At 40.6% G+C, this 25,033-nt stretch overlaps 2 protein-coding genes, 1 long non-coding RNA gene and 1 other non-coding gene across 5 annotated transcripts in view; 1 reads left to right on the forward strand and 3 right to left on the reverse strand.

Moving 5' to 3' along the window:
* Positions 1-3,063, reverse strand: Rpl39 (ribosomal protein L39). Its single transcript, XM_046420923.2, has 3 exons — positions 2,916-3,063; positions 1,831-1,934; positions 1-197 (listed from the first exon to the last, which is right to left on the reverse strand). Exons 1-3 carry the CDS (start codon positions 2,916-2,918, stop codon positions 149-151), a joined length of 156 nt encoding a protein of 51 aa, XP_046276879.1. The 5' UTR covers positions 2,919-3,063; the 3' UTR covers positions 1-148.
* Positions 620-750, reverse strand: LOC124076895 (small nucleolar RNA SNORA69). The gene has a single exon (XR_006846486.1). It is a non-coding gene; the product is annotated as a small nucleolar RNA SNORA69 (small nucleolar RNA).
* LOC124076847 (uncharacterized) overlaps positions 3,044-25,033 on the forward strand; it is a 23,928-nt gene continuing 1,938 nt past the window's right edge. The window contains exons 1-2 of the long non-coding RNA XR_006846483.2: positions 3,044-3,148; positions 11,254-11,346. This is a non-coding gene — a long non-coding RNA (uncharacterized LOC124076847). The remainder of the gene's footprint in view (positions 3,149-11,253; positions 11,347-25,033) is intronic.
* The window catches only part of Upf3b (UPF3B regulator of nonsense mediated mRNA decay), a 17,710-nt gene continuing 12,706 nt past the window's right edge, over positions 20,030-25,033 (reverse strand). For both annotated transcript variants that reach the window (XM_046420920.2, XM_046420922.2), the window contains 3 exons: positions 24,720-24,880; positions 24,126-24,420; positions 20,030-21,060 (listed from right to left, as the gene is read on the reverse strand). In XM_046420920.2, the coding sequence (XP_046276876.1) occupies positions 20,911-21,060; positions 24,126-24,420; positions 24,720-24,880 (606 nt within the window). In that variant the 3' untranslated portion in view covers positions 20,030-20,910. The remainder of the gene's footprint in view (positions 21,061-24,125; positions 24,421-24,719; positions 24,881-25,033) is intronic.

Below are 25,033 nucleotides of genomic sequence, written 5' to 3' on the forward strand. Positions count from 1 at the left end.
TTCAAATGTTTCACATATTTATTAGCAAACCAACCCAAACCAGTACTACAGCTTCTGTGACACTATCCAGATAGGGCAGACATTTTCAGGTGGATGTGACAAAATGATCACAGCTTTGATAAATATGTGTGCCATTTCATGTCATTCTTTATAGACCCAGCTTGGTTCTCCTCCAGTGTCTCCTCTTGGAATTGTACCTACAGAGAAGGAAACTGACAGTTACAAAGGCAGTCTGACTACAATTTAGCTGTCTCCATTCACCATAAACTTGGTACAACAAAATTCAAAGGTCACAGTTTCTCCTTCAACAAGTTTGGATTGTTCTTGAGAGTAAAATTATTTGTTACATTTTTGTAAGAACTGGGCCAAACCAAATTTTAACCTCAAGATGATTGATCTCAGACTAGGTTCTTAACTGGGACTCAAGTAGAAAGGAAACTCCTTCTTCCCCTCCCCTCCATGGGTACCCACACCCACTTTTGATTCAACACACTGGGGGTAGATGCAAGCATATCTTTAACCCCCTCTTAATGGATCACACACAAAAGCTCCTGCATTATCTTTACAACAAATTAATACTCCATAGTAATAGTGCATTCCAGAGTTAAAGCAATGTCTGAATTGTCCATGTCAATCTGTCATGATTTTACCCCCAGAAGGCAAAATCAAAAATGATCAACATAGCTTTTCTTTCAGCAGGATAATGGCAGTACTTCCACAAAATGAAGCACTGTAATTGCAACCTGCTCTCAATTAATTTTAAAAGTTGAAAGAGGGGCTGGAGATTGTGGCTACATGAGGCCCTGGGCACCAGGCACACACAAAATAAATAAAAGTTGGAAGATAGCAAATATCTCCCCAATTGTATGAGACCAGAGAACCAGGATTATCTATTGAATTAGGCACTCCATTTTATATACATTTTGTTCATTCCCACAACCCAAAACACAGATATCATCAGTTGACAGGAACATGGAAAGGGTCCCAGTTTCTCCTTCAACAGATTTGCTGTACAACCCAGAGAGTTTACACTAGCTTTGTGGTCTTCTCTTTCAAGAGGGACCCACTTCCTAAGCTCACCCTCTACTGTCAGCTTCAACACTCTACCTCCTGTATGTGGTCTTCTGAGCTGTTATTTGGAAAAGCCAGTGAACCTGGTAATTCATTTTAAACAAACAAAAAATGTGAATTTTATTTAACACTCTAGGATTGTCACTGGTTATGGGATCTTGGGGCAAATTTCACATGCTTACTTTTCCTCCCTTCAAGATTTGTCTTAAAGCCCACTTAGTATGAGAAGCAGGCTGAAAAAGGAATATAGGAAACCAGAGTTTTAGTCCTAGTTGACCTTGGAGGTCCTTGACAACAATTCTAGTGACGTCTTTCTTCCAAACTCATCAATTCAACTATTTCTGCAGTAGAGGGCAGTGTTGCAATCTTTAAAAAAAAAAAAAAAAAAGCTGACCACTTCAAAAACTGATTTTGGGGGAGCTGGGCTATAGCTCAGTGGCAGAGTGGGGTGTGAGGCACTCGGTTTGATCCTTGGCACCACATAAAAATGAACAAACCAGCCAGGCACAGTGGCACATGCCTGTAATCCAAGCAGCTTGGGAGGCTGAGGCAGGAGGATCGCAGTTCAAAGCCAGCCTTAGCAAAAACAAAACAAAACAAAAAAACTTCAGAAACAAATCCAAAAACAATAAAAAAGGACTTCAAAATATTGATAGACGACAGATTTGATTACATGTAACTTTCAACTGCATGTTTATGCCCTAAAAGTAATCTGAAACAAAGAATAGTGTGTGTGTGTGTGTGTGTGTGGTGTCTTACCTGATTTTATTACCAGTTTTCATTCGAATCCACTGGGGAATGGGACGATTTTGCTTTTGTTTCTTGGCCAAAAATCGCTTGATCCTGAAAGTCTTGTGAGAAGACTGCAAGGAAATGCAAACAACTTAGTGATACTAGAGCCAGCCCAAAATGATTCAAAATTTTTTTCCTCAATCCAACAAACATCTCAGTGGATATACAAAAAAATTAAAAATCATCATCCACCCTCAAATCCTGAGAGTTCTCAAAAGGCATCAGAAAACTCAGGCAACCAAATTGGGAATTGGCTAGGGCTGGGGAACTTGGCTTAATGGAAAGACCTAGCTTTAGGTTAACCAGAATAACCTATCACTTGTAAGTCAATGAGCCTCAGTGTACCCTCCACCCCCTCAAGGTCAATCCGGCAGAATTGCAGATCTATAGCCTAGCCAACTTAGCCCAACAAACCCTTGCATTATAGGGGCCATTATAAAGGCATAACTACAACTCTCTCCCAGCCCGCAATAGCAGTTGTATATTTTATCAATAAACTAGAAAACATCAAATACCGATCCCCTCCATACCTAGTAACCAACAAACATAGTAATCTGTCACAGAGCAGTGATGGCATTTACTAAAAATCCCCGTATCACACAAAACCCCCATTCTAGGCAATTAAGCTCAAGTCTCTGAACAAATGACTAAAAATTCCTGCAATCTTGTTATGGGTAACACTTCTGGATGCCCCTTCTGATGCCGAGCATATCGTGCACACTACCGGCAGCCTGCCGTTGGTCCAAGTTCAGGCAAGCGGGGGTGCACCTCGATAATCACAGTTTGCAACAGCAGGGAAGCAAAAATCCTTGCGCTCCCCGGGATCAGCCAGACTCTTAGCGCGCTTTGGACTCTTCCGCGCCGGCGCAGCCGCCCCTCCCCGAGTGGTCCTGCTAGACCTGTGGGTTAGAGCAGCGGCCAAACTGGACAGTCCCTTGAAAATACCTTTAAAATACTCCTGCCCCTCGACACTTCACGCGGCCCCGGCCAGCCCTTGGCGGCTTTGTGTCTAGGAAAGCCATCTCCGAGCCGATGGCGGCCGATAGACTTACCATGGTGAGGGACCGAATTCGGTGCTCGCACCACAATGGCCGAAAAAAGGCGAAGAGGAGGAAAGAGGGCGGAAGAACGCGTTTAGAAGGCGCCACTGAGAGGTGGAGCTTAGGCAGTGACGCTTTGCGCCAGCCAGCGACTAGCGCCTCCCTACCCGCCAGCCCAGCCTCCCATGGGGCCCTGGGAACCTGCGCTTCTTAGTGAGGAATGAAATTCACTTGCCTTCACTTCCGTAAGTGGGTTTCCCAGGAGCCCGTCGGTGTGCTAGGGGCACTCCATTTCGTCGGTGAGGTAGACAGCCTGTGATAAGTGCCAAATTAGAACCTCTTCCGAAAGCAGAGGGGGGAGAGTGGGTGGGGCCAACCCCTAGGGAGGGCGTGGGAAGGGACCGTCACCCCAGCCGCCGGCGACTTCGGGCCTAGATTGGGAGCGCGCCACGAGTAGAGGGGCGGGGCTAGAGTTCCCAGACGGGATGGGCGGGTGGGAGCTCTAGGCCTGCTACAGGTAATTTCGAGCTGCCTAGGAAGTGCGGCGGCAGGACTACGTGGGTCCTGTAAGCCTAGGGACGGACTTGGAGTTTTAGACTAAGGAAACCCAACTTTGCTAGGATGTACAGGAATTAACGGCATGCGTTTGGGATGCTAGTGCTTCTAGTTTTCATTTTTTATTTTCCCCATTTATAAACAAAAACCTCGTGCTGAGGGCGTATGTTAGTGGTAGAGCACTTTCCTAGCACTTTCCTGATTCCATTCCCAGCACCGCCAGAGCAAAAACTAGAAAACCTCTGTATATCTTTGCATTCACCTCAAGCATTTTGTTTTTGTTTTTATTTTTTTATTCTAATTAGTTATACATGACAGTAGAATGCATTTTGACAGCCCATACATAAATGGAATGTAACTTCTCATTCGTTTGGTTGTACATGAACCTCAAGCATTTTTGCGCCAATGAATTAAGGCAAGAGTTTTTAGTCTTGGGTCCAGAAGAGTACATTTATACAGTTCAGAGTCCTTGAATTTGGATGGAGAAAAATACACCATATTTTCGCCAAACTGACTGATTTCAACACTTTGTTTAAGAATGTAGCAAGAGACCACAGTGGTGTTGCATATTACCTGTGACTTGGTCACCTATAGAACCACAAATGGTATCACAGTACATTACAGTTAATGTAGATATTTACACACTCACTTTTTTTTTTGAGAGAGAGAGAGAATGAATCTTTTTTGTAGATGGAGACAACACAATGCCTTTTATTTTTATGTGGTGCTGAGACTCGAACCCGGGCCCCTCCGGTACTAGGCAAGTGCTCTACCACTGAGCCACAATCCCAGCCCAACACACTCACTTTTTAAAATACATAGCTGTTAGATCCACAAATAGAACTGTTTAAAAGCTCATGTGTTATTGTAGCACCTTTTTATTTTAAAAATATTCTGATAACTATATTGCAATGTAACTGGTTTTCATTGTAATCTTATATACTTTGTTTTATACATTTAAAAAAATTCTGAAATGGAGCATGCATGTAATCCTAGCTGTTAGAGGCTGAGGCAAGAGGATTGCAAGTTGGAGGCCAGCCTGGGCAATTTAGCAAGATAGTGTCTCAAAAAATTTTTTTGAGGGGGAGTACCAGGGATTGAACTCAGGAGCACTTGATCACCGAGCCACATCCCCAGTCCTATTTTACTTAGAGACAGGGTCTCACTGAGTTCTTAACATCTCATTTTTGCTGAAGCTGGCTTTGAATTTGCGATCATCCTGTCTCAGCCTTTGGAGCCGCTGGGATTACAGGTTTACAGGCGTGCCAGACCGCCATTTTCTTTTTGCTGACTCTAAAAAGAGATAAGCCTTCCCTTGGATATCATTGTCTTCATCATAGCTACCACTTATTGAGAGTTTAGGGTGTGAATGATTCTGTGCTAAGTGCTTATATAAATCATCCTTTTAAATAACCCCCTCCTGCCCCAGGTCAGGGTATTGAACCCCGGGGCACTCAACCACTGTGCCCAGCAAATACTTTTAATTCTTATACAGGTGCTTCTTCCTGGTTTACTCATATTTTGCATGCCACCCCTTCTCAGTCTCCTTTGCTGATTTTTCCTGATCTTACTAATCTTTTAACATTGGATCCCTGAGGTTTAGTTTTGGATCTCTCCGCTTTTCTGTATATATTCAGTCTTTCAATGATCTCATCTAACGTACCTTTAAATATTCTCTTGGTTGATGACACCCAAATGTATTACCTCTAAGGGCTGGGGATGTGGTTCAGGGGTAGAGTGCTTGCTTAACATGTCACAGGAGAGTGGGGAGCTGAAGCTCCAAACCTGAGTTCTTGTGCTCCAACAAAAGAAAATTTAGCCATGCACTGTGGTGCACACCTGTTATTCCAGCAGCTTGGGAGGCTGAGGCAGGAGGATTGCGGGTTCAAAGCCAGCCTGAACAATTTAACAAGACCCTAAGCAACTCAGCAAGACTGGCTCTAAATAAAATATTTAAAAGAGCTGGGGATGTGGCTCAGTGGTTATGTGCCCCTGGGTTCAATCCCAGGTACCAAAAAAAAAAGAAAGAAAAGAAAATTTAAAGTCAGATGTGAAAAGCCAGGCAAGAAAACTTTATTATAAGTGAAAGTTCAGTAAGGCCAAAGCAAAAAACACTCTCAAGAGGGAGAGTGTGGGCTGGGGATGTGGCTCAAGCGGTAGTGCGCTCGCCTGGCGTGCCTGCGGCCTGGGTTCGATCCTCAGCACCATGTACAAACAAAGATGTTGTGTCCGCCAATAAGTGAAAAATAAAATGTTAAAGTTCTCTCTCTCTCCCTCTCTCTCTGCCTCTCTCTCTCTTAAAAAAAAAAAAAAAAGAGGGAGAGTGTGTTGCCTCCTAGCAGAGAACAACAAAGGAAAAAATGCTGCTTCCAAATTTCTTATTGTTTGATATTTACCAGGAGAACTGGGGTCCACCTTCTGCAATTTTTACCAATCAGATGTTTATCTTCTACTTTGGGTAACTGGGAAGAGCTTTTTTTTTAAAGTTTTTAGTTTTTAGTTGTAGTTGGACACAATACCTTTATTTATTTATTTATTTTTATATGGTGCTGAGGATCGAACCCAGGGCCTCGCACATGCTAGGTGAGCGCTCTATCACTGAGCCCCAGCCCCAGCCCCTGCTCCTGGGTGGGGGGGAGAGTTTTTGACCCTTTTTGATCCTCTCTAGAACATCATGGTAACCATCCTATTCAGAGGATATTCATCTACAAGTCAGTCCTATGTTAGCCGGGTACCATAGTGTACGCCTGTAATCCCAGCAATTCTGGAGGCTTAAGCAGGAGGATTACAAGTTCAAAACCAGTCTCGGCAACTTATCAAGGCTCTAAGCAACTTACATGAGACCCTGTCCCCAAATAAAAAGTACTGGGTATATAGCTCAGTGGTAAAGTGCCTCTGGATTCAATCCCCAGTGCCAAAAAAAAACAAAACGAAAACCTCTGTTAATGTGGGTGTTGCGGTTAATTACTGAACAACCTTCATCCAGTTAGTGCACTTGTGCCATTTACGAAATTTCCCTTCTGAAATTCATTGAGAAACCTATGGTCATAAATCCTAACTTTATATCAGTAGACTCTGCCAGGAGTTAGCCCCAGTGATCTTTCTTTTTAAATTTTTTTGTACTTGGGATGTACTCCAGGGGCACTTTATCATGAGCTACATATCTAGCCCTTTTAACTTTTTATCTTGAGACAGCTCTCACACCCAGCTGATCTTTCTTTCTTGACATATTTCTTAATCGGTTCCCTTTGTTTCTACCCGTTTATTCTCTGGGTTAGTACACCTGTTGTTGTTCTACAGGTTACTTGATTATTCATTAAAGGCAATTTCAAAGAAGCCCTGTGACCCTACTGTTATTGGTTCGCATTTCACTGCTCATTACTAACTACTACCTAACAGCGCACTCGAGGCTCTGGGTTCAATCCCCAGTACCACCACCAAAAAAAAAAAAAAAAAAAAGCCAAATGTATTACCTTTAACTTGGATCTCTCTCCAAACTCTACAGTCTCACTTCTCCACTTGGATATCTAGTGCATGCTTTAAATATAGTATGTCTGTTTTATTCAGATTTTGCATTGCTGTGACAACAATGCAGAGGAGGAAAAGTTTATTTGGGATTCACAGTTTCAGAGGTCTCAGTACATAGAAGGCTGACTGCATTGTGCTGGGCCCAAGGTGAAGCAGACATTACATCATGGGGGAAGGGCCCAGCTAAGAAAAGCTGCTCAGCTCATGGTGGGGTTAGGAAGCAGAGAATGGGGAAAGGTCCACAGGGAAGATGTACCCTTCCAGGGCATGTCCCCAGTGACCTCCTCCAGCCATGCCCCACCTTCCTACAGTTACCACCAGTCCATTCAAACTAGAATGGACTAATTAGGTCATAACTGTCACAATCCAAACATTTTACCTCTGAACATTCCTGCATTAATACAGGAGCTTTTGGGGGGCACTTCATATCCAAACAATAACAATGTGCTAAAGAGAACTCCTGATCTTTGGGGGTTCAAACCAAGGGCCTTGTGTATGCTAGGCAAGCACCGTACCACGGAGCTCCACCTCCAGCCCTAGAATTCCAGATCTCTTCACCAACTGGGTCATTCAGAGTCCTTCCAATCTCAGCATGTGGCCACTCCATTTTTCCTATTGCTTAAACCAAAACTACCTTTCTCGTTCTCTGACACACTGCATTCATTCTGTTAGCAAAACTGATAAGCTTGTGGAATTTATCTGGAATCTAGCAACTTGTCACCTCTACCCTGATCCAAGTGACCTTCTCTCACTTAGGTTATTTTGTAGCCTTTCACTGGTCTCTGTGCTTCTGCCCTTACCTCCTACAGTGGCCAGTGATCCCTTCAAAACCCAAGTGTGATCATGTCATTCCTCTGCTCAACAACCTCAATGGCTCCTCATTGCTCTCCCAATAAAAAGTATTTACAGTCACTAAAAAGGTCCTACCAGGCTGGACCCCATTATTTCTCTGACCCAACCTCCTCCTCCTCCTCTCCCTCTTTGTGTGTGTGTGTGTATGTGTTTGTTTATTTTAATTGTCGGTGGAACTTTATTTTATTTCATTTATCTATCTATCTATTTATTTATTTACATGTGGTGCTTGCTGAGAATCAAACCCAGTGCTTCACACATGCCAGGTAAGTGCTCTACCAAGTGCTCAATAGCCACAACCCCAGCCCTCTCCCTCTTATTTTGCTGAAGCCACACTGACCCAATTTTTCCTTCAGAGACACAACAGTCCTCTATGAAGCCTTACTGTTAGGTACCTTCTCTGCTCAGGAATCCATGACTTGTCGCCTCACCTCCTTCAAGTCAGGGCTCAGATGTCACCACTTAAGTGAGACTGAGAACTCTGTATCCCCCTTCCTTTCATGCTTTTTCTTTTTTCTTCAACATGTACTTAATTTTTAAAATTTTTTAAATTTGTGGGCTGGGGTTGTGGCTCAGTGGTAGAGCGCTTGCCTAACATGTGCAAGGCCCTGGGTTCAATCCTCAGCACCACATAAAAATAAATAAATAGGGGCTGGGGATGTGGCTCAAGTGGTAGCGCGCTCGCCTGGCATGCGTGCGGCGTGGTTCGATCCTCAGCACCACATAGAAACAAAGAAGTTGTGTCCGCCGAGAACTAAAAAATAAATATTAAAATTCTCTCTTTCTCAAAAAAATAAATAAAATAAAGGTATTGGGTCCAACTACAACTAAAAAATAAATATTAAAAAAAATTTTAAACTTGTTCTAATTAGTTAGATCTGACAGTAGAATGCATTTTGAAACATCATACATAAATGGAGTATAACTTCTCATTCTTCTGGTTGTTCTGATGTAGAGACAGGTTGTGTAATCATATATTCACATAGGGTAATAATGTCCGATTTATTCTGTGCCTTGTTTTTCTTGATGTCTCTTATCACCTTTTAGCATGCCATGTAATTAATTTATTGTCTAACTTCTGAGTCATTATAATCAAGGAGGAAAGAGTTTTTTTTTTTTGAACCAAGGATTGAACCCAGGGCTATTTAACCACTGAGCCACATCTCCAACCCTTTTTTAATTCAGAGACAGGGTCTCACTGAGTTGCTCAGGGCCTTGCTAACGCTGGCTTTGAGCTCATGATATTCCTGCTCCAGCCTCCTGAGCCACTGGGATTACAGTTGTGTGCCAATGTGCCTAGCAGGGCAGATTTTTAAAAAATGTTTTACTCTGGAACTGAGTATGTAACTTAGTGGTAGAGTGCTTGCCTAGTGAGCATAAGGCCCTGCCTTCTGTCTCCAGCACTGGAGGGGGGAAAAAGTGAGCTGAATTGTATTCCCCCAAACTCATATATTGAAGGCCTAACCCCTAGTACCTACTTGAATATGACAGTATTTGGTGAGAGAGCCTCTAATGCTTTAAATAAGTGATAACTTTAAAATGAGAATTTTTAGGTTGGTGTCCTTATAAAAAGAGTTGATTAGCTAGGTGTATGGTGTATGCTTATAATTTTACTCAGCAACTTGGGAGGCTGAGGCAGGAGGATCACAAGTTTGAGGCCAGCCTGGGCAACTCAGTGAGACTTTGTCTCAAAATAAAAAATAAAAAGGGATAGGGATGAAGCTCATTTGTAGAGTGACCCTGAGCTCAGTCTCATAACCACACACACACATGTACACACAAAGAAGAAAAAAAAGAAAGATTATATGATGACACAGAAATTGGCTTTCAGCAAGTCAAGGATATGGGGTCTTTTTTTTCACTTCATAATTATTTTATTTAAAAAAAATTTTTAATTGATTTTTTAAAAATAAATTACAGTGGAATGCATTACAATTCCTATTACAGGGCTGGGGTTGTGGCTTGGTGGTAGAGTGTTCGCCTACCACATGCGAGGCCCTGGGTTCGATCCTCAGCACCACATATAAATAAATAAATAAATAAATAAAGGTATTGTGTCCAACTACAACTAAAAATAAATATTAAAAAAAAACAATTCTTATTACACATACAGAGCACAATTTTTCATATCTCTGGTTGTATACAAAGTATGTTCATACCAATTTGTGTCTTCATACATGTACTTTGGATAATGATGTTCATCACATTCCACCGTCCTTGCTAACCCCCTGCCTCCTCCCTTCCCCTCCCACCCTTTTGCCCTATCTAGAGTTCATCTATTCCTCCCATACTCCCCCTCCCTACTCCACTATGAATGGATTAAAAATGTGGCATATATATACAATGGAATATATTACTCAGCAATAAAAGAGAATAAAATCATGGCATTTGTAGGTAAATGGATGGCGTTGAGAAGATAATGCTAAGTGAAGTTCCAATCCCCCCCCCCAAAAAAAAACAAATGCCGAATATTTTCTCTGATATAAGGAGAGTGATTCTAAAGGATAGGGGTCTTAAGAGAAACCAAACCTCCCAAACCTCTTGATCTTGGACTTCTAATCTGTAGATGTGTGAGAAAATAAGTTTCTATTATTTAATCTGCTCAATCTGTGCTATAGAAATCCCCCCTTATCTGTGGGAGATACATTCTGAGATCCCCAGGGAGACCTAAAATTGCAGGTAGTACCAAACCCTACGTATACTAATTTTTTTCTCTAAATATATACATATTACATATACATACCACAGCAGTATTTTGCAGTTTTAGGTGTGATAGAAAAATTAGTATGAATTGCTTTTTCCTTCACAGTTTCATGGATAGAAGATTCCTTCTTATTATAGCTCTTACTAACCTCAGGATACAAAGCTATAAAAGTTTCCTAAGTAAGAATCTTCCATTTTTTCACTTAAAAGAAGCAGTTTACAGATTTTCTTTGGTATATCTGAATTGTCAACATCACTGCTCTTGTGGTGTAAGTAAAATAAGGGTTACTCAAAAATAGGTACTATAATATTGCAAGAGTTGATCTATTAACCCAGAAGGCTACTGATTACTGGGCAGGTAGAATATATAGTGTGGATGTGTTAGACAATGGGATAATGCCCATCTTCCATTATGAATAATACACAATTTAAAACTTATGAATTGTTTACTTCTGGTATTTTTCTCTTAATATTTTCTAGGCAAACTTGCTTTATTGTTTTTGGAATTCTGGGGATGGAACCTAAGGCCTTGTACATGCTAGGCAAGTATTCTGCTGCTGAGCTACATCCTCACTCTACCAACTAAGCCACATCCCCAGCCCATGATTACTGCTTTCTGTCCTTCCCTTTAAAACAGAACTCTGGGAAAGATTTGTCTGTACTCATTGTTTCCAATTCCTCACCTCCTGTTCTTTTTTTTTTTTTTTTTAAGAGATAAGCTCTGATAAGCTCTTGCTGTGTTGCCCTGAATGGCCTGGAACTTCTGATTCTCTTGCCCCAGCCTCCCAAAGAGCTGGGACTATAGGTATGTGCCAATATATCTGCCTTATTACTCTTTTTTATTATAGCATTATAATTATACATAGTAGTTGGGTTCATTTTGACAAAAATCATACATGCTGGCTTCCTATTCTATTTTAAAATTGAGGTATAGTTCACATACCATCAAATCACCATTCCCAAACATACCCATTAGTGGATTTTAGTATATTCCAGACATCACCAATTCCAGAACATTTTGCCGGGTTGGGGGGGGGGGTGTGATATAATGGGGATTAACCCAGGGCTGCTCTACCACCTAGTTACATCCCAGCCCTTTTTACTTTTTTTGAGAGAGGGTCTCATTAAATTGCTGAGGTTGGCCTCCAACTTGTGATCCTCCTGCCTCAGTCTGAGTCCCTGGGATTACTGTCATGTCACTGTAGCCAGCTACTTCCAGAACATTTTTGTCATCCAAAAAGATATTCATACCCATTAGCAACTATTCTCCATTCTCCCCCTCCTCCAGCACTAGGTAAGCACTAATCTTTCTATCTGTATGGGTTTTTCTATTTTGAACATTTCATATAAAGGGAATCATATAATGGGTGACCTTTCTGAGCTGATCTTATCCAACATGTCAATATTTGTCTTCGTTGACTCCTGCCTGTAGTATTTTCTTCATTTTGTTTCCAGAACACCATAGTTGCTTGTGTTTTTTTTTTTCCCCTTTCAGACTAATGCTTCGGAATTTCTTTTCTTTTTCTATTTTTGGTACTGGGGATTGAACCCAGGGGTGCTTAACCACTGAATCACATCCACAGCCCTTTTTATATTTAGACTTTATTTAGAGACAGAGTCTCACTAAGTTGCTTAGGGCCTTGCTAAGTTGCCAAGGCTGGCTTTGAACTTACTTTCCTCCTGCCTCGGCCTCCCTAGCCACTGAGATTACAGGTGTGCACCACCACACCCAGCTCTGCTTCAGAATCTTACTAGTTGATTCTTCCCTGTCTCACTTCTAAATGCTTGAGTACCCCAGAGTTCAATCATTGTGGGTCTTCTCTTCAATCTGTACTCATTCTCATGGCGATCTCATTCAGTCTTATGTCTTTACATGTCCAACACTGAACTCCTTATAGCCTCCTCTGCTGATGCATGCTCATACACTTGTGCACACACACATTTTTCTTGCAGATTTCCCTATCTCAGTGACAGCCCCATCCTTCCAGTTGCTTAAGGAACCTTTGACTCTTCTGCCAAACCCCACATCTGGTCAGTCAGCAAATTTTTGGCTCTACCTACAAAATATGTCCAGAATTCAATCACTTCTAGCAGCCTGCACTGCTACCACTTTGTTCCACGCTGCTATCAGCTCTATACTAGATTATCACAATAGCCTGATTTCCCTCCTTTCTTCTCCCCCTTCCCTGCTTTGGGTTCTTCTCAACTGAGTAGCAGAGCAGTCCTATTATTTTGTTGTCAAACCTCTTCTCAAAAACTTTGCAAAGGCTCCTATATCATTTGGAATAAAAGTTCCATGTCCCCCCGCACCAAAGAAGTCTCAATTGCTAACTGTACCACATGGAATCTTGACCTTGTTAGTTCTCTAATTACAGGCTTGCCTAGCTTGCCTATCATACTTCTATGCCAGAACTTTTCCATGTGCTTTGTTCTCTGGAATGCTCTTCCCCTAGAAAGGCACAGGGGTAGCTCCATCATTTTTTTCTCAAAGACTTACATGTGCTTTCCATGTGCATCCCCCCTCCTTTTTTGGGTACTAGGGAATTAACGCAGGGGTGCTTTACCACTGAGCTACATTCCCATTTCTTATTATTATCATTTTGAGACAGGGTCTCACTAAGTTGTTAAGGCTGGGCTTGAACTTGCGATCTTCCTGCCTCAGCCTCTTGGGTGCTAGGTTTACAGGTATGTGCTACTGCACTGTTATTCCATCCCCTTCTACTCTTCCCTGGCTTGCTCTGCAGCCACACAGGTCTCTTTGCCAAGCTGTAACAAGACAGGCATACTACTTTTTTTTTGTTGTTGTTACTGGGGATTAGACCCAGGGGCACTTAACCACTGAGCCACATCCCCAGTCGTTTTTGTATTTGATTTAGAGACAGGGTCTCACTGAGTTGCTTAGAGCCTTACTAAGTTGCTGAACCTGGTTTTGAACTCACTATTCTTCTGTCTCATCCTCTGGAGCTGCTGGAATTACAGGCTTGCACTACTGTGCCTGGCTTGCCTATCATACTTCTATGCCAGGACTTTTCCATGTGCTTTGTTCTCTGGAATGCTCTTCCCCTAGAAAGGCACAGAAGTAGCTCCATCATTTTTTCTCAACGACTTACTCAAAAGTCACCTTCTCATGGAAGTCTTTCAGCCACCACCTGTGAACATCATATTTCCCTGCATGACTTATTTATTTCTCCTATGCACCTGTCACTCTAACAATATGCATTTTGCTTATTTTATTTTCTCTCTCCACTTCAATGAAAGTTCCATGCAAATAGGAATTTTGTTTGTTCACTGATATAATTCCAAAGCCTAAAAGATGAATGGTACATGGTATGTGTTTAAAAAATAGTGAGTAAGGGCTGGGGATGTGGCTCAAGTGGTAGCGCGCTCGCCTGGCATGCGCGGGGCGCTGGGTTCGATCCTCAGCACCACATAAAATAAAGATGTTGTGTCCACCGAAAACTAAAAAAATAAATATTGAAAACAATTCTCTCTCAAAAAAAAAATAGTGAGTGAACAAATGAAAGATGGCAGCCTGAACTAGGTTAGTGAGAGGATGAAGATGAGGGGGCTAGATTTTGCAAACAGAATATAATGATTTATTGACTGTGGGGATTGAAGATGGAATCCAATATGACTATTGGTGCTGAATAGATAGGTGGTTAACATCCTCTGAGAGTCAGGTGCAGTGATGCACACCTGTAGTCCCAGCAACTTTGGAGGCTGAGGCAGAAGGACCTCAAGTTTGAGGCCAGCCTCAGCAACTTAGACCCTGACTCAAAATAAAAAGGGATGAGGATCCAACTTAGTAGACAGCACACCTGGGTTCAGATTCTGTTTCTCTGAGTAATGGGAGTGAGGTTCAGAAGGAACTTGAGTTCAGTTTGCAACCCAAATACCTATGGATCATTTGGGTGTAGATGTACCAAAGAAAGCTAGATCTGAGACCATAGTGGTGGTCAGGGCTGGAAATCCAGAAGGTGACCTTAAGGTCTGGAAATACATGTTATATCATATATTAAAGTTGCAATGAACCAGTTATGTATTTACCAATATTTCCATAGTAGGAGCTTAGGGCAGGAGATATAGCTCAGTTGGTATATGCACAAGGCCCTAGGTTCAATCCCCAACACCACACATACACACACACACACACACACAAAATCCATAGTAGGAGCTTAATAAATATTTGGTGAGTCAATGAGTTCTGCGAGATTTCTAAGGATGGTTAATCCTGTGTTTGTACCTGTCAACATATACTTTCTAAGAATTCACCAAGTATAGGCCTATCTTTGTTAACTTTGCCTTCTCTAATAATGATATGAAGTATAATATACTTCTGTGGTGCAAAGAACAGCCCAGAGGCAGTAAAGAAAATTCTAGGGCCAGGTGCAGGGGACCATGCCTGTAACCTCTGCAGCTTGGCGGGGCGAGGGTCAGAGGCATGAAGATTTCAAGTTCCAGGCCAGCCTGTATAATCTAGTGAGACCCTGTCTCAAAATTTAAAAAGGGCTGGGGGTGTAGCTCAATAGTAGAGTGCCCCTGGGCTCTATCCCTAGTACTTAGGAAGAAAGAAATGGGGTCGGGGGAGAAGAAAGGAAGAAAAACAGACAGACTTGGCATGGTGGTGCAAACCTTTAATCCCAGCAGTTCAGGCAGCTGAAGCCAGCCTCAGCAATTTAGTGAAACTCTAAGCAACTTAGATCCTGTCTTAAAATTTTAAAAAGGGAGGAGGGGGCTGAGGATAGCTCAGTGGTAAAGCACCTCTGGGTTCAATCCCCAGAATGCCACCTCCCCCCTAAAAAAGAGAGAGAAAAAAAAAAAAACTGAAGGCAACCACCATAAAATAGTTCTGCCGGATATGATATTGGCACATGCCTGTAATCCCAGTGGCTTGGGAGGCTGACACAGGAGGATCAAGAGTTCAAAGCCAGCCTCAGCAATGGGGAGGTGCTAAGCAACTCAGTGAAACCCTGTCTCTAAATAAAATTCAAAATAGGGTTGGGATGTGGCTCAATGGTTGAGTGCCCCCGAGTTCAATCCCTGGTACCCACCCACCCCGCCAAAAAAATAAAAAGAAATTTATATTTATACACACACACACACACACACACACACACAGAATATATATATACAGAGTTCTATATACCAACAGAAAGCTGCAGTAGTTTAAAGATAATATCTGTGGATACCATAGAATGTTAGAGCTTAATTTTATCATCAGAGCTAAATTATGATCTTAGGACCACTTTGTATATGCTTTCTGGGGAAGGGGGTAAGTTCCTGATCTGGAAGGGGAGCCTCAGAAATGCCCAAGCCATCCTTTTTCACTGCCACGGAGGTCCCTGCCCTCCATGTCCTCAGTCCTAGAATTTTTCCTGCCTTCCCTCAGAATCATTCCTCTATCACAGCGAGGAACACAACAGTTGGAGGGACTCAATAAAGGCTGATATCCAGTTTCTGAGTTATCTGCATCCCTTTTTTTTTAGGCTGTGGAGGAGACATTACTAGAGGTTGAACCCAGGGCGCTCTACCACGGAGCTGCATCCCAAGCCCTTTTTATTTTGAGACAGGGTCTTGCTATGTTGCTAAGGTTGGCCTTGATCACTTCTGCCTTAGCCTACCAAGTCACTATTGCTAGGTATATAGACATGTGCCACCATGCCCCGCTTCATACTGTCTTTATTTCCAAAGAAATCAGGGGTCAATGATGTAACCTAGTGGTAAAGCACTTGCCTATATATGCAAAGGGCCCTGGGTTCTATCTCCAGCATGGCAAAAACAAACAAACAAAAAAACAAAGAAATCAAACCCAGTCTGAATAAAAATAGAGAAAAAGTGGAATGAACTAATTTTTCTATTATTTATAAGTTTATTTTTTAAATTAATGTTACTACTGAGCTATATTTCCAGTCCCCTTTTTTTCAGCTGGGGCTGGAACCCAGGGTCTTAGGCAAGCAGGCTACCCTTTCAAGCTCAACTCCTGACCCCTATAAGTTTTAGTAAGTATATGAAATTATACTTTGGGCATGGTGATGCATTTCTGCAGTCTCAGCAACTAGGGAGGCTAAGGCAGGAGAATTAGCTGAGTTCAGGAGTTTGAGACCAAATGATATAACATATGGAGACCTTCACCCAGAAAATAAGAAAAAAATATGAAATTATAATAAGGAAGTGGTCCCTACTCTGCTCCCCCAGTACAAGAAGGGAGAGCAAGGAAGCAAACTAGAGAATGGGAAAAAAAAGGAAAGAAAAATGGCACTGTGAAAAAGGATGTCAAGATGTATTAAAAATTTGCTTAGCAAAAGGGAGAGCCCTTGGGCTGGGGTTTTGGCTCAGCGGTAGAGCGCTCGCCTAGCATGTGCGAGGCCCTGGGTGTCCAACTAAAAAATAAATATTAAAAAAAAGAAAATTAAAAAAAAAAGGAAGAGCCCTCCTGTGGTTGGTTTGTTTGCAGTACTGGGAATTGAACCCAGGGGTGCTTAACCACTGAACCACATCCCCAGCCCTTATATATTTATTTATTTATTTTAATTTTGAGACAGGGCCTTGCTAAGTTGCTTAGGGCCTCACTAAGTTGCTGAGGCTGGCTTTGAATTTCATATCCTCCTGCCTCAGACTCCTGAGGTGCTGGGTTTACGGGCATGTAACACAACGCCCAGCTAAGTCAAGGTCTTGCTGAGCTGCTGAGGCTGACCTCAAATTTGGGATCCTCAGCCTGCAAAGTAGCTGGAATTACAGGTGTGCCATCACCATCCAGGTCCTTCCTGTGGTTTCACCAGTTGATCTGGTTTAGGGATTTTCTCTAGCAACACTCCCACACCTTCTTGTCCTACTACAGTCCTTTTCACATTGTGCACTGTACTTTGATTGTTTGTCTCTCACTACCACTGGACCATGAGTTCCTTAAGGACAAGGATTTGTTTGAGTCCTTGACCCCCAGGTCCTGGCACATAGTCAGTCATTAGTAAATATTTGCTAAATAAATAAAGAAGAAATTTAAAGGGGTGGGGTGGGAAGTGTGGTTTATCCAGAGCTGGACTGGCAAGGCAAACAGAAAAGAGGGAGGTGCTGATAGGAAAACTGCTTTGAGTTTACCCAGCTGTTAAGGAGGCTAGCAGTGCCAACTCATGACTGATGGTTCAGGAGGGCCTTTTCTCCTTTTCTCTGACCTCTACTCTGGCTTCCATTTTCACCTGCCTTTTCAAGAAACCTACACTATTGGGTATCACTTCTCTTCTGTATTCATCCTCTTAGAGCTTTTCTTTGGATTTTAAACATAATTTAGTATTTCTCATACTTAATGATCCTTCATCAATATTTACTTATTTATCTCCATTTGATTTCATGGCCAGACTTCTGTAAAGTTATATGCTTTTTCATTCTTAATACAATGGCTTCCATTACCCATAATTCCAGGCCATTAATGATTTATAAGTCAGTGAATCCTGTTGCCCTTTTCAGGCATCAGATTTGAACTTTCACTAGCATCCAGTCCTGCTGGCCAATACTTTTTTTTTCCAGTGCTGGGGATTAATCTCAGGACCTCATAGGTGCTAGGTAAGCTTTCTACCACTGACTACACTTCATTATTTGAAATATTTCTTTAGATTAAGTAGGCTAGACCATTCTCGTTTTTCTCCTACTCACTGGCTATGCCTTCTCTGTCTTTGTAGATACATTTCCTTGCTAGTATAGTAAGTTCTTCAAGACTGGGCCCTATGTCTGCTTCAGTTTTATAATTATATATATATATTTAGTTATTCATGGACCTTTATTTTTATGTGGTGATGAGGATTGAACTCAGTGCCTCACACATGCAATGCAAGTGCTCTACCACTGAGCTACAACCCAGCCCCTGCTTCAGTTCTTACTTCACCTTTTCCCCCTAAGTGATGGAATCCACTCCCATAGCTTCAATTAACAACTAAAAATACATGAGTTCCCAGCTATATCTCTAGCCCAGATCTCTTCTCTGAACTCCAAGATGCATTTATAGAACTGTCCCCATCTTCACTGCCCCCTGCCATTCACCCTTCACCCTAACATGGTTTCTCTCACGAGTTCAATAATGCCAAACTGGATTAACACTTCACAATTCTTGTCTTCCCTAACCTTTCTCTGACACAGGACATTGTCAGCCATTCTCTTGGAAATTTTCTCTTCCCTTATTTTAGTACTCTGTCCTAGTTGAAGACTATTTCATTATCATTTTAATGGCTCTTCTATGTGCTTTTTAATTTAAAAAAAATTTTTCCCAATTTTTTTTATTATGGTAAAATACACATAATGGGGTATGGTGGTACACACCTGTAATCCCAATGATTCAGAAGGCTGAGGCTGAGGCAGGAGGATATCAAGTTTGAAGCCAGCTTCAGCAAGTTACAGAGGCCCTAAGCAACTCAGAAAGACCCTGTCCCTAATTAAATTATAAAAAAGGGCTGGGGATGTGGCTCAGTGGTTAAGTGCCCCTAGGTTCAATCCCTGATACCAAAAAAAAAAAGGGCTGGGGGTATAACTTAGTAGTAAAGCACTCCTGGGTTCAATCTCTGGTACCAAAAAAACAAAGCCACACATAATACAAAAATTTACCTTTAACCATTTGATTTTATTTTTGGTACTGTAGATTTAACTCAGGAGCACTTAACCACTAAGTTTCATCCTCAGTCTCTTTTTTCTTTTTAATTTTGAGACAGGGTCTTGCTAAGTTGCTGAGGCTGACCTTGAATTTGCAATCCTCGTGCTTCAGCCTCCCAAGTTGCTGGGATTACAAGAATGTGTCATTGCAAATCGCCCCTTAAATCATTTAAAAGCACAGTTCAGTGATTTTGAATACCTTCATAATGTTGTATAACCATTGCCACCATGCATCTCCATAAGTTTCTCATCTTATAAAACTGAAATGCTACACGTTAAACAATAACTCCCCATTTCCCACTTCGCCCCTCTTGAAAATGACCAATCTACTTTATGATCTTTGACTACTTTAAGTATTTCATGTAAGTGGAATCATATTTATTTTCTTTTTGTGACTGGCTTATTTCACTTAGCATAATGTCCTCAAGTTTCATCTGCTCTATCTTCTTCTTGGGACTGGTTTCCAAAACCTGAGGAAATATAAAGTACTGACTTATTAAGTAAAGACCAATTTATGCCACATCAGAAAGAGCTGGCTGGAAGAAAATCAAGCCAGAAGCACAAGAATGTTGTCCAAACATTTTGGTTCTTATAGAACAAGATCAGTTAGCCCTGACTTTATCCTCTCCTTTTGGGACTAGTGAAAAACTAATATCAGGTCACCCCCTTTCAAAATTCTCAAAAGGTTAATTCAGTATCAAAGTTCAATTTCTTAAAACCAATAGCTATTGAGTAAACACACTTAGCTTGGGCCTGGGGATGAAGCTCAGTGGTAGAGTGTGTGCTTAGCATGAGGCCCTACGTTTCATCCCCACTACCACAAAAATAAATAAATGAATGAACACACTTAGCTCTATACTTGAGTGCTACTGATATTTATTGAAAGCACTACAAAATAAGCCAGGACTAAAAGCTGCTATTTTACAGGAACAGATATTGGTGTAATTTCCTTCCTGAAGAGAGTATGCACTCAAGTCATGAGACCTAATATAAAACAAAGACTGTATTGTCAAGAATCAAACATGGACTATATTATACCTATTAATAGAAAAAAAATGCTAAAGGCGAAATGAGATGTTTAAAAATATTGATGCTAAGCTCACGTAAGCAAACAAAAACCTAACACTAATCCTAAAATTTTAGGACATAGGATCTAGATATAATGTGACTATTTAAAATTTAAAATTTTTGCATCAAAAGAAATTTTTTTGCATTAGTAAAAATTTGTTCTTCACTGTACTTGTACAATTATGTGCTTGTTGCTCTTACACTACACAAAGTCAATAGTTATCACCAACAATGGAATATAAGTAGATCTGAACAAGACTTCAAAGTGACTCTGCTCCACTCAAATGCAGAAAATTCAATCCAGGATTAGTAACACCTTTTGATTTTAGAGCCAGCTTGCTGTCTCTTTTTTCATGTCATATTAAATTAAGTCCTCACTTAACATTTCCCACCTGTAAATTACAAGGCATATCTACCACCATCTTTTTCTGACACTTTAAAATTAATCTGTAGAAATTGCAAAAACAATGAAATTGTACTTCCAATTCTGAGCCTGCAATCAGATTCCTGCTTTGACACAAAACATACTCCTCTGCAGTGTATCCCACCAGCACAGCGACCCTCTTTCTTTCTCTCTATTCCTTTGCCCTGAAGGCACTTCTGGATTGCTTAATACGTGCTCTTTGGCTGCCTACACAGTCAGGACACCTATGACCATGTGAACTTATCACTCCTCTCCTCCTTCTTTTCTATGGCTAATACCACTTTCCTCCTTTCTTTGTGTGGCTGAATCTGCAGACTTGGTGTTGTCATCAGGGGGACAAAGTCGATTTCGGCTTCGAGCTCCTGGTTGGTAGAGCTGCATTGCTGGACGATCCTGAAGCAAAATAAAATATGTACATATTATAACATTCTGTTAAGCTTTCACATAGGGTTTTCAGAGTCATAAATTATGTATTAATATATACCAAACTAACTGAGCACACAGTACATGACAATTGTCCATCTACTCTCTCCAAACAAAAGCAAACACTTCTGTAAGTATTATTTTATATGCCTAAGGTAAATTTTTGAGAAATCAACTGCCTAATTTTCTTAACCATTTCAACATGAACTAATTACTTTGAATTTTTTAAATCTTCAAAACCACAGCCATCAGCTATTTCTTCTCCCCATCAGTAAGCTGACTTTAAAATGCAACACCACATAAAAGTGTTTAGGAGGGGTTGAGGATATAGCTCAGTGGTAGAGCGTTTAGTTAGCATGTGTGAGGCCTCTGGGTTTGTTCTCTAGCACTAAACACACAAAAATGTTTAGAAGTGAAAACAAATATAAGAATGATGCAATAAAAGAATGAAAACTCTTAAATTAGAAATTTCCCTGAAATTCTGATCTCAGATCCATAGAACATGCTACAAACATGGCATTTTTTTTCTCACTAAATTGCCTAGTCTGGCCTTAAACTCACAATTCTCCTTCCTCAGCCTCTTTTTTTGGGGAATGGGGGGTTGAACTCGGGCACTCGACCACTAAGCCATATCCCCAGCCCTATTTTGTATTTCATTTAGAAACAGGGTCTCACTGAGTTGCTTAGCAGTCTTGCAGTTGCTGAGGCTAGCTTTGAACTCTCAATCCTCCTACCTCAGCCTCCCAAGCAGCTGGGATTACAGGAGTATGCCACTGCACCCAGCCCTCCCTCAGCCTTTTAAGTAGCTAGGATTACAGGCGTGTGCTTCTGTGCCCAGCTAAAGCATTATTGTTATTATTTTTTCATACAGACAGGCATTTACTAGAAAAGTGAGAAATGAGTATAATATACAGTATAGGCACTGTGTGAACCACCTCTTCAGAGAATTGCTTATTTATCTACAATAAATATCCACATGTCCTTCTCCTAGATTACTTCTAACATTTTATCATATTTGCTTTGTCTCTAATGTATGTGTGCACATATTCTTTTCACACACACACAATTATTTCTGCAGAACCATTTGAGAAGTTACGGACCCTTTATCCATAAATAATTCAGCTAGTTATTTTCACCGACATTCTGTTATTATAATCACAGTAAAACTGCTATTGATTAATCATAGCATCACAAAGAAAAGGACACCCAGACACCATGGTTACTGAAGTGATGCAATCGAAAGGAAGTAAAGCATCACCTACAAAGTATTCTTGCCAAAGATTATGGCTGAATATATCCAAGTGTCTAGATTACAGGTGGCCTGGTTTTGTAAATAAAGTCTGACTGGCACAGTCATGCTCATTTTTTTTCTAGGGCTGAAGCCAGCCTTAAATATTTACCATGAGGTCCTTTACAGAAAGTTTGTTGGCCTCTGCCCTAGAAATAACTACTAATTTTCTTTTTTAATTCTTTATTTTTGGTACTGTGGGTTGAACCTAGGTCCTTGTGCACGCTAGGCATGCACTCTGCCACTGAGCTAGAACCTCAGTTGTTTATTACTAGTTTTTTAAAAATATTTTTTAGTTGTAAATGGATCTTTTATTTTACTTTTTTATTTATATGCGGTGCTGAGGATCGAACCCAGGACCTCACATATGCCAGGCAAGTGCTCTACCACTAAGCCACAACTCCAGCACCTGATTACTAGTTTTAAAGGAAAAATGGAAGATACATGTACAATGATACAAAAGACATGTAATTTGCCATTCTAGAATGTGAGAAGCTCTACAAGAAAAATTGGTTTCTGCAACAAGTAAATAAATGGTAGGAAAACAAAAAAGGGAGAACTGTTTAGGTTAAAAGAGAACTCCCAACTACTATGTATAACCGTAAAGTTCTAACAAAAAAGAACTTAAGGAGATATTTCAAGCAAATACAATTTATGGACCTTTATATGAATATATGACATTAATAAAGCAATTAGGAATTGAGAAAATCTGAACTCTGAGTAGATAGGATGTTGAGGAATTATTGTTAGTTCTTTTGGTGTGAAAATGCTGGTGGGAATATATTATTAAGAAAAATACTCAGGCTGGGGCTATAGGTCAGAGGTAGAGTGCTGTTCAATTCCAAGTACAAAAAAAAAAGGGGGGGGGGGGCCTGGGGTTGTGGTTCAGCAGTAGGGCGCTCACCTAGCACGTGTGAGGCCCTGGGTTCGATCCTCAGCACCACATAAAAATAAATAAAGATATTGTGTCCAACTACAACTAAAAAAATAAATATTTAAAAACAAAAGGAAAAAATAAAGACTATTTCTAATATTGAAATATTTAAACAAGAAATTAAATGTTTAGGATTTCCTTGAAAATAATTCAGTAGCAGTAGAGATGGGATAGCCACAAAATGATAACTTGAAGCTGGGTGATGGGTACAAGGGGTTTAATGATATCTTGTTTTTTCTACTTTTGTGAATGTTTGAAATTTCTACAGTCAACAAAAAATCCATCAAAGACTGAAAAAAGTCATGAATAGTTATAATTTTTCTCCCTTAAAAATTCCATAGTAGGGAGAGACAGTAGAATGAATCAGACATAACATTCCTATGTTCATATATGAGTACATGAGCAGTGTAACTCCATATCATGTACAAACACAAAAATGGGAAGTTATACTTCATGTATGTATGCTATGTCAAAATACATTCTAATGTATAACTAAAAAGAATTTAAAAATTCAAAAAAATAAAGGAGATTGTTGTTAGTGTCCAAAATAGGGAAACAATGATATGCATAGGATATATGCTCTGATGTGAAATGTTGAATTTAATAAAGTTATTTCCTAATTGTCTTTTCTCAAAAAAAATTCTACAGTAGGGGCTGGGTGATGTAGCTTAGTGGCAAAGTGCTTTTAAGGCCCTGGATTGGATCCCTAGCACCAGATAAAAAGTATCTACAATAAACTATAAGCTGTCCCCTTTACATTTGCCATAAGAGGAAAACAAATCCTTGTGAAATAAATTTAACAAAAAGCAGTACCTTGTTTCTTATGCGGTCTCTCTTAACCACTTCCTCTTTCTTTTCAGATTTTTCTGAGCTGCCTATTGATTCTGTACTTTCATTCTTCTTTCCTTTATCACGAAGTGCTTCTTTCTCTTTTTTAATCTCTTCTTCTTTTCTTTTAAAAGCTTTCTCTTTCTCATAGCGCTCTTTCTGCCTTCGGCGCTCTTCTTCTTGCCGCTTTAGTCTCTCTCTCTCACGGAAAATGCGCTCCTGATCTCGTTCGTAATCTCGTTCCCTCTCCCTATAGTCTCTGCAACTCTCATCTTCAGATCTGCATGAAAACAGAGACTGAACCCTCAAACATAACCACAAATGCAGGAACACTAATTCTGATTTGGCCCCCCAGTGAGGTTGCACTTTTACAGCAAGGAAAAAAATACTAGTGTTCTAGAAAACAACAAGACCCCAAAATCATTGATCCAAATTAAGTTACCAGAATATTTGACCTTCCTCCTTGTCTCCTTATCCCATATTAAACAGTTTTATCTTAATCCAAATACAATTCCAGGTTATAGCAATGAAATTAGCATCTAGCAATCAAATATAGCCAAGAGCCCTTGACTGACTGACCTCTTTGGCTTTTCATCTTTAAATTCGCCTTCAGAATGCTTGGGCAGTATACAACTTTGCCCACTGGGTCTTTCATCATTCAGATTCTCTTTGTCCAGTTTCTTGGCTTTTTCTCTTTTGTCCAACTCTTTTTCATCTCCTTTTTCTGGTTTCTTGAGTAACTTTAAAGAAAACACGTTGTTTTATTTTGAAGAGTGGGGCACTGTCTTTGGATTCAATTAAAACAATATACTAAATATTTAAAGTTTAGACTGTAGAAGGCCCCCATATTTCTGCAGGTTCTCTTAATCTTTCAGGTGAACAATTAGTGCACG

Source organism: Marmota monax, unplaced genomic scaffold (assembly GCF_021218885.2).
Source record: "Marmota monax isolate L192 unplaced genomic scaffold, Marmota_monax_Labrador192_F-V1.1 WCK01_AAM20220418_F8-fsc00155, whole genome shotgun sequence".
In the NCBI taxonomy this organism is placed as follows: domain Eukaryota; kingdom Metazoa; phylum Chordata; class Mammalia; order Rodentia; family Sciuridae; genus Marmota; species Marmota monax.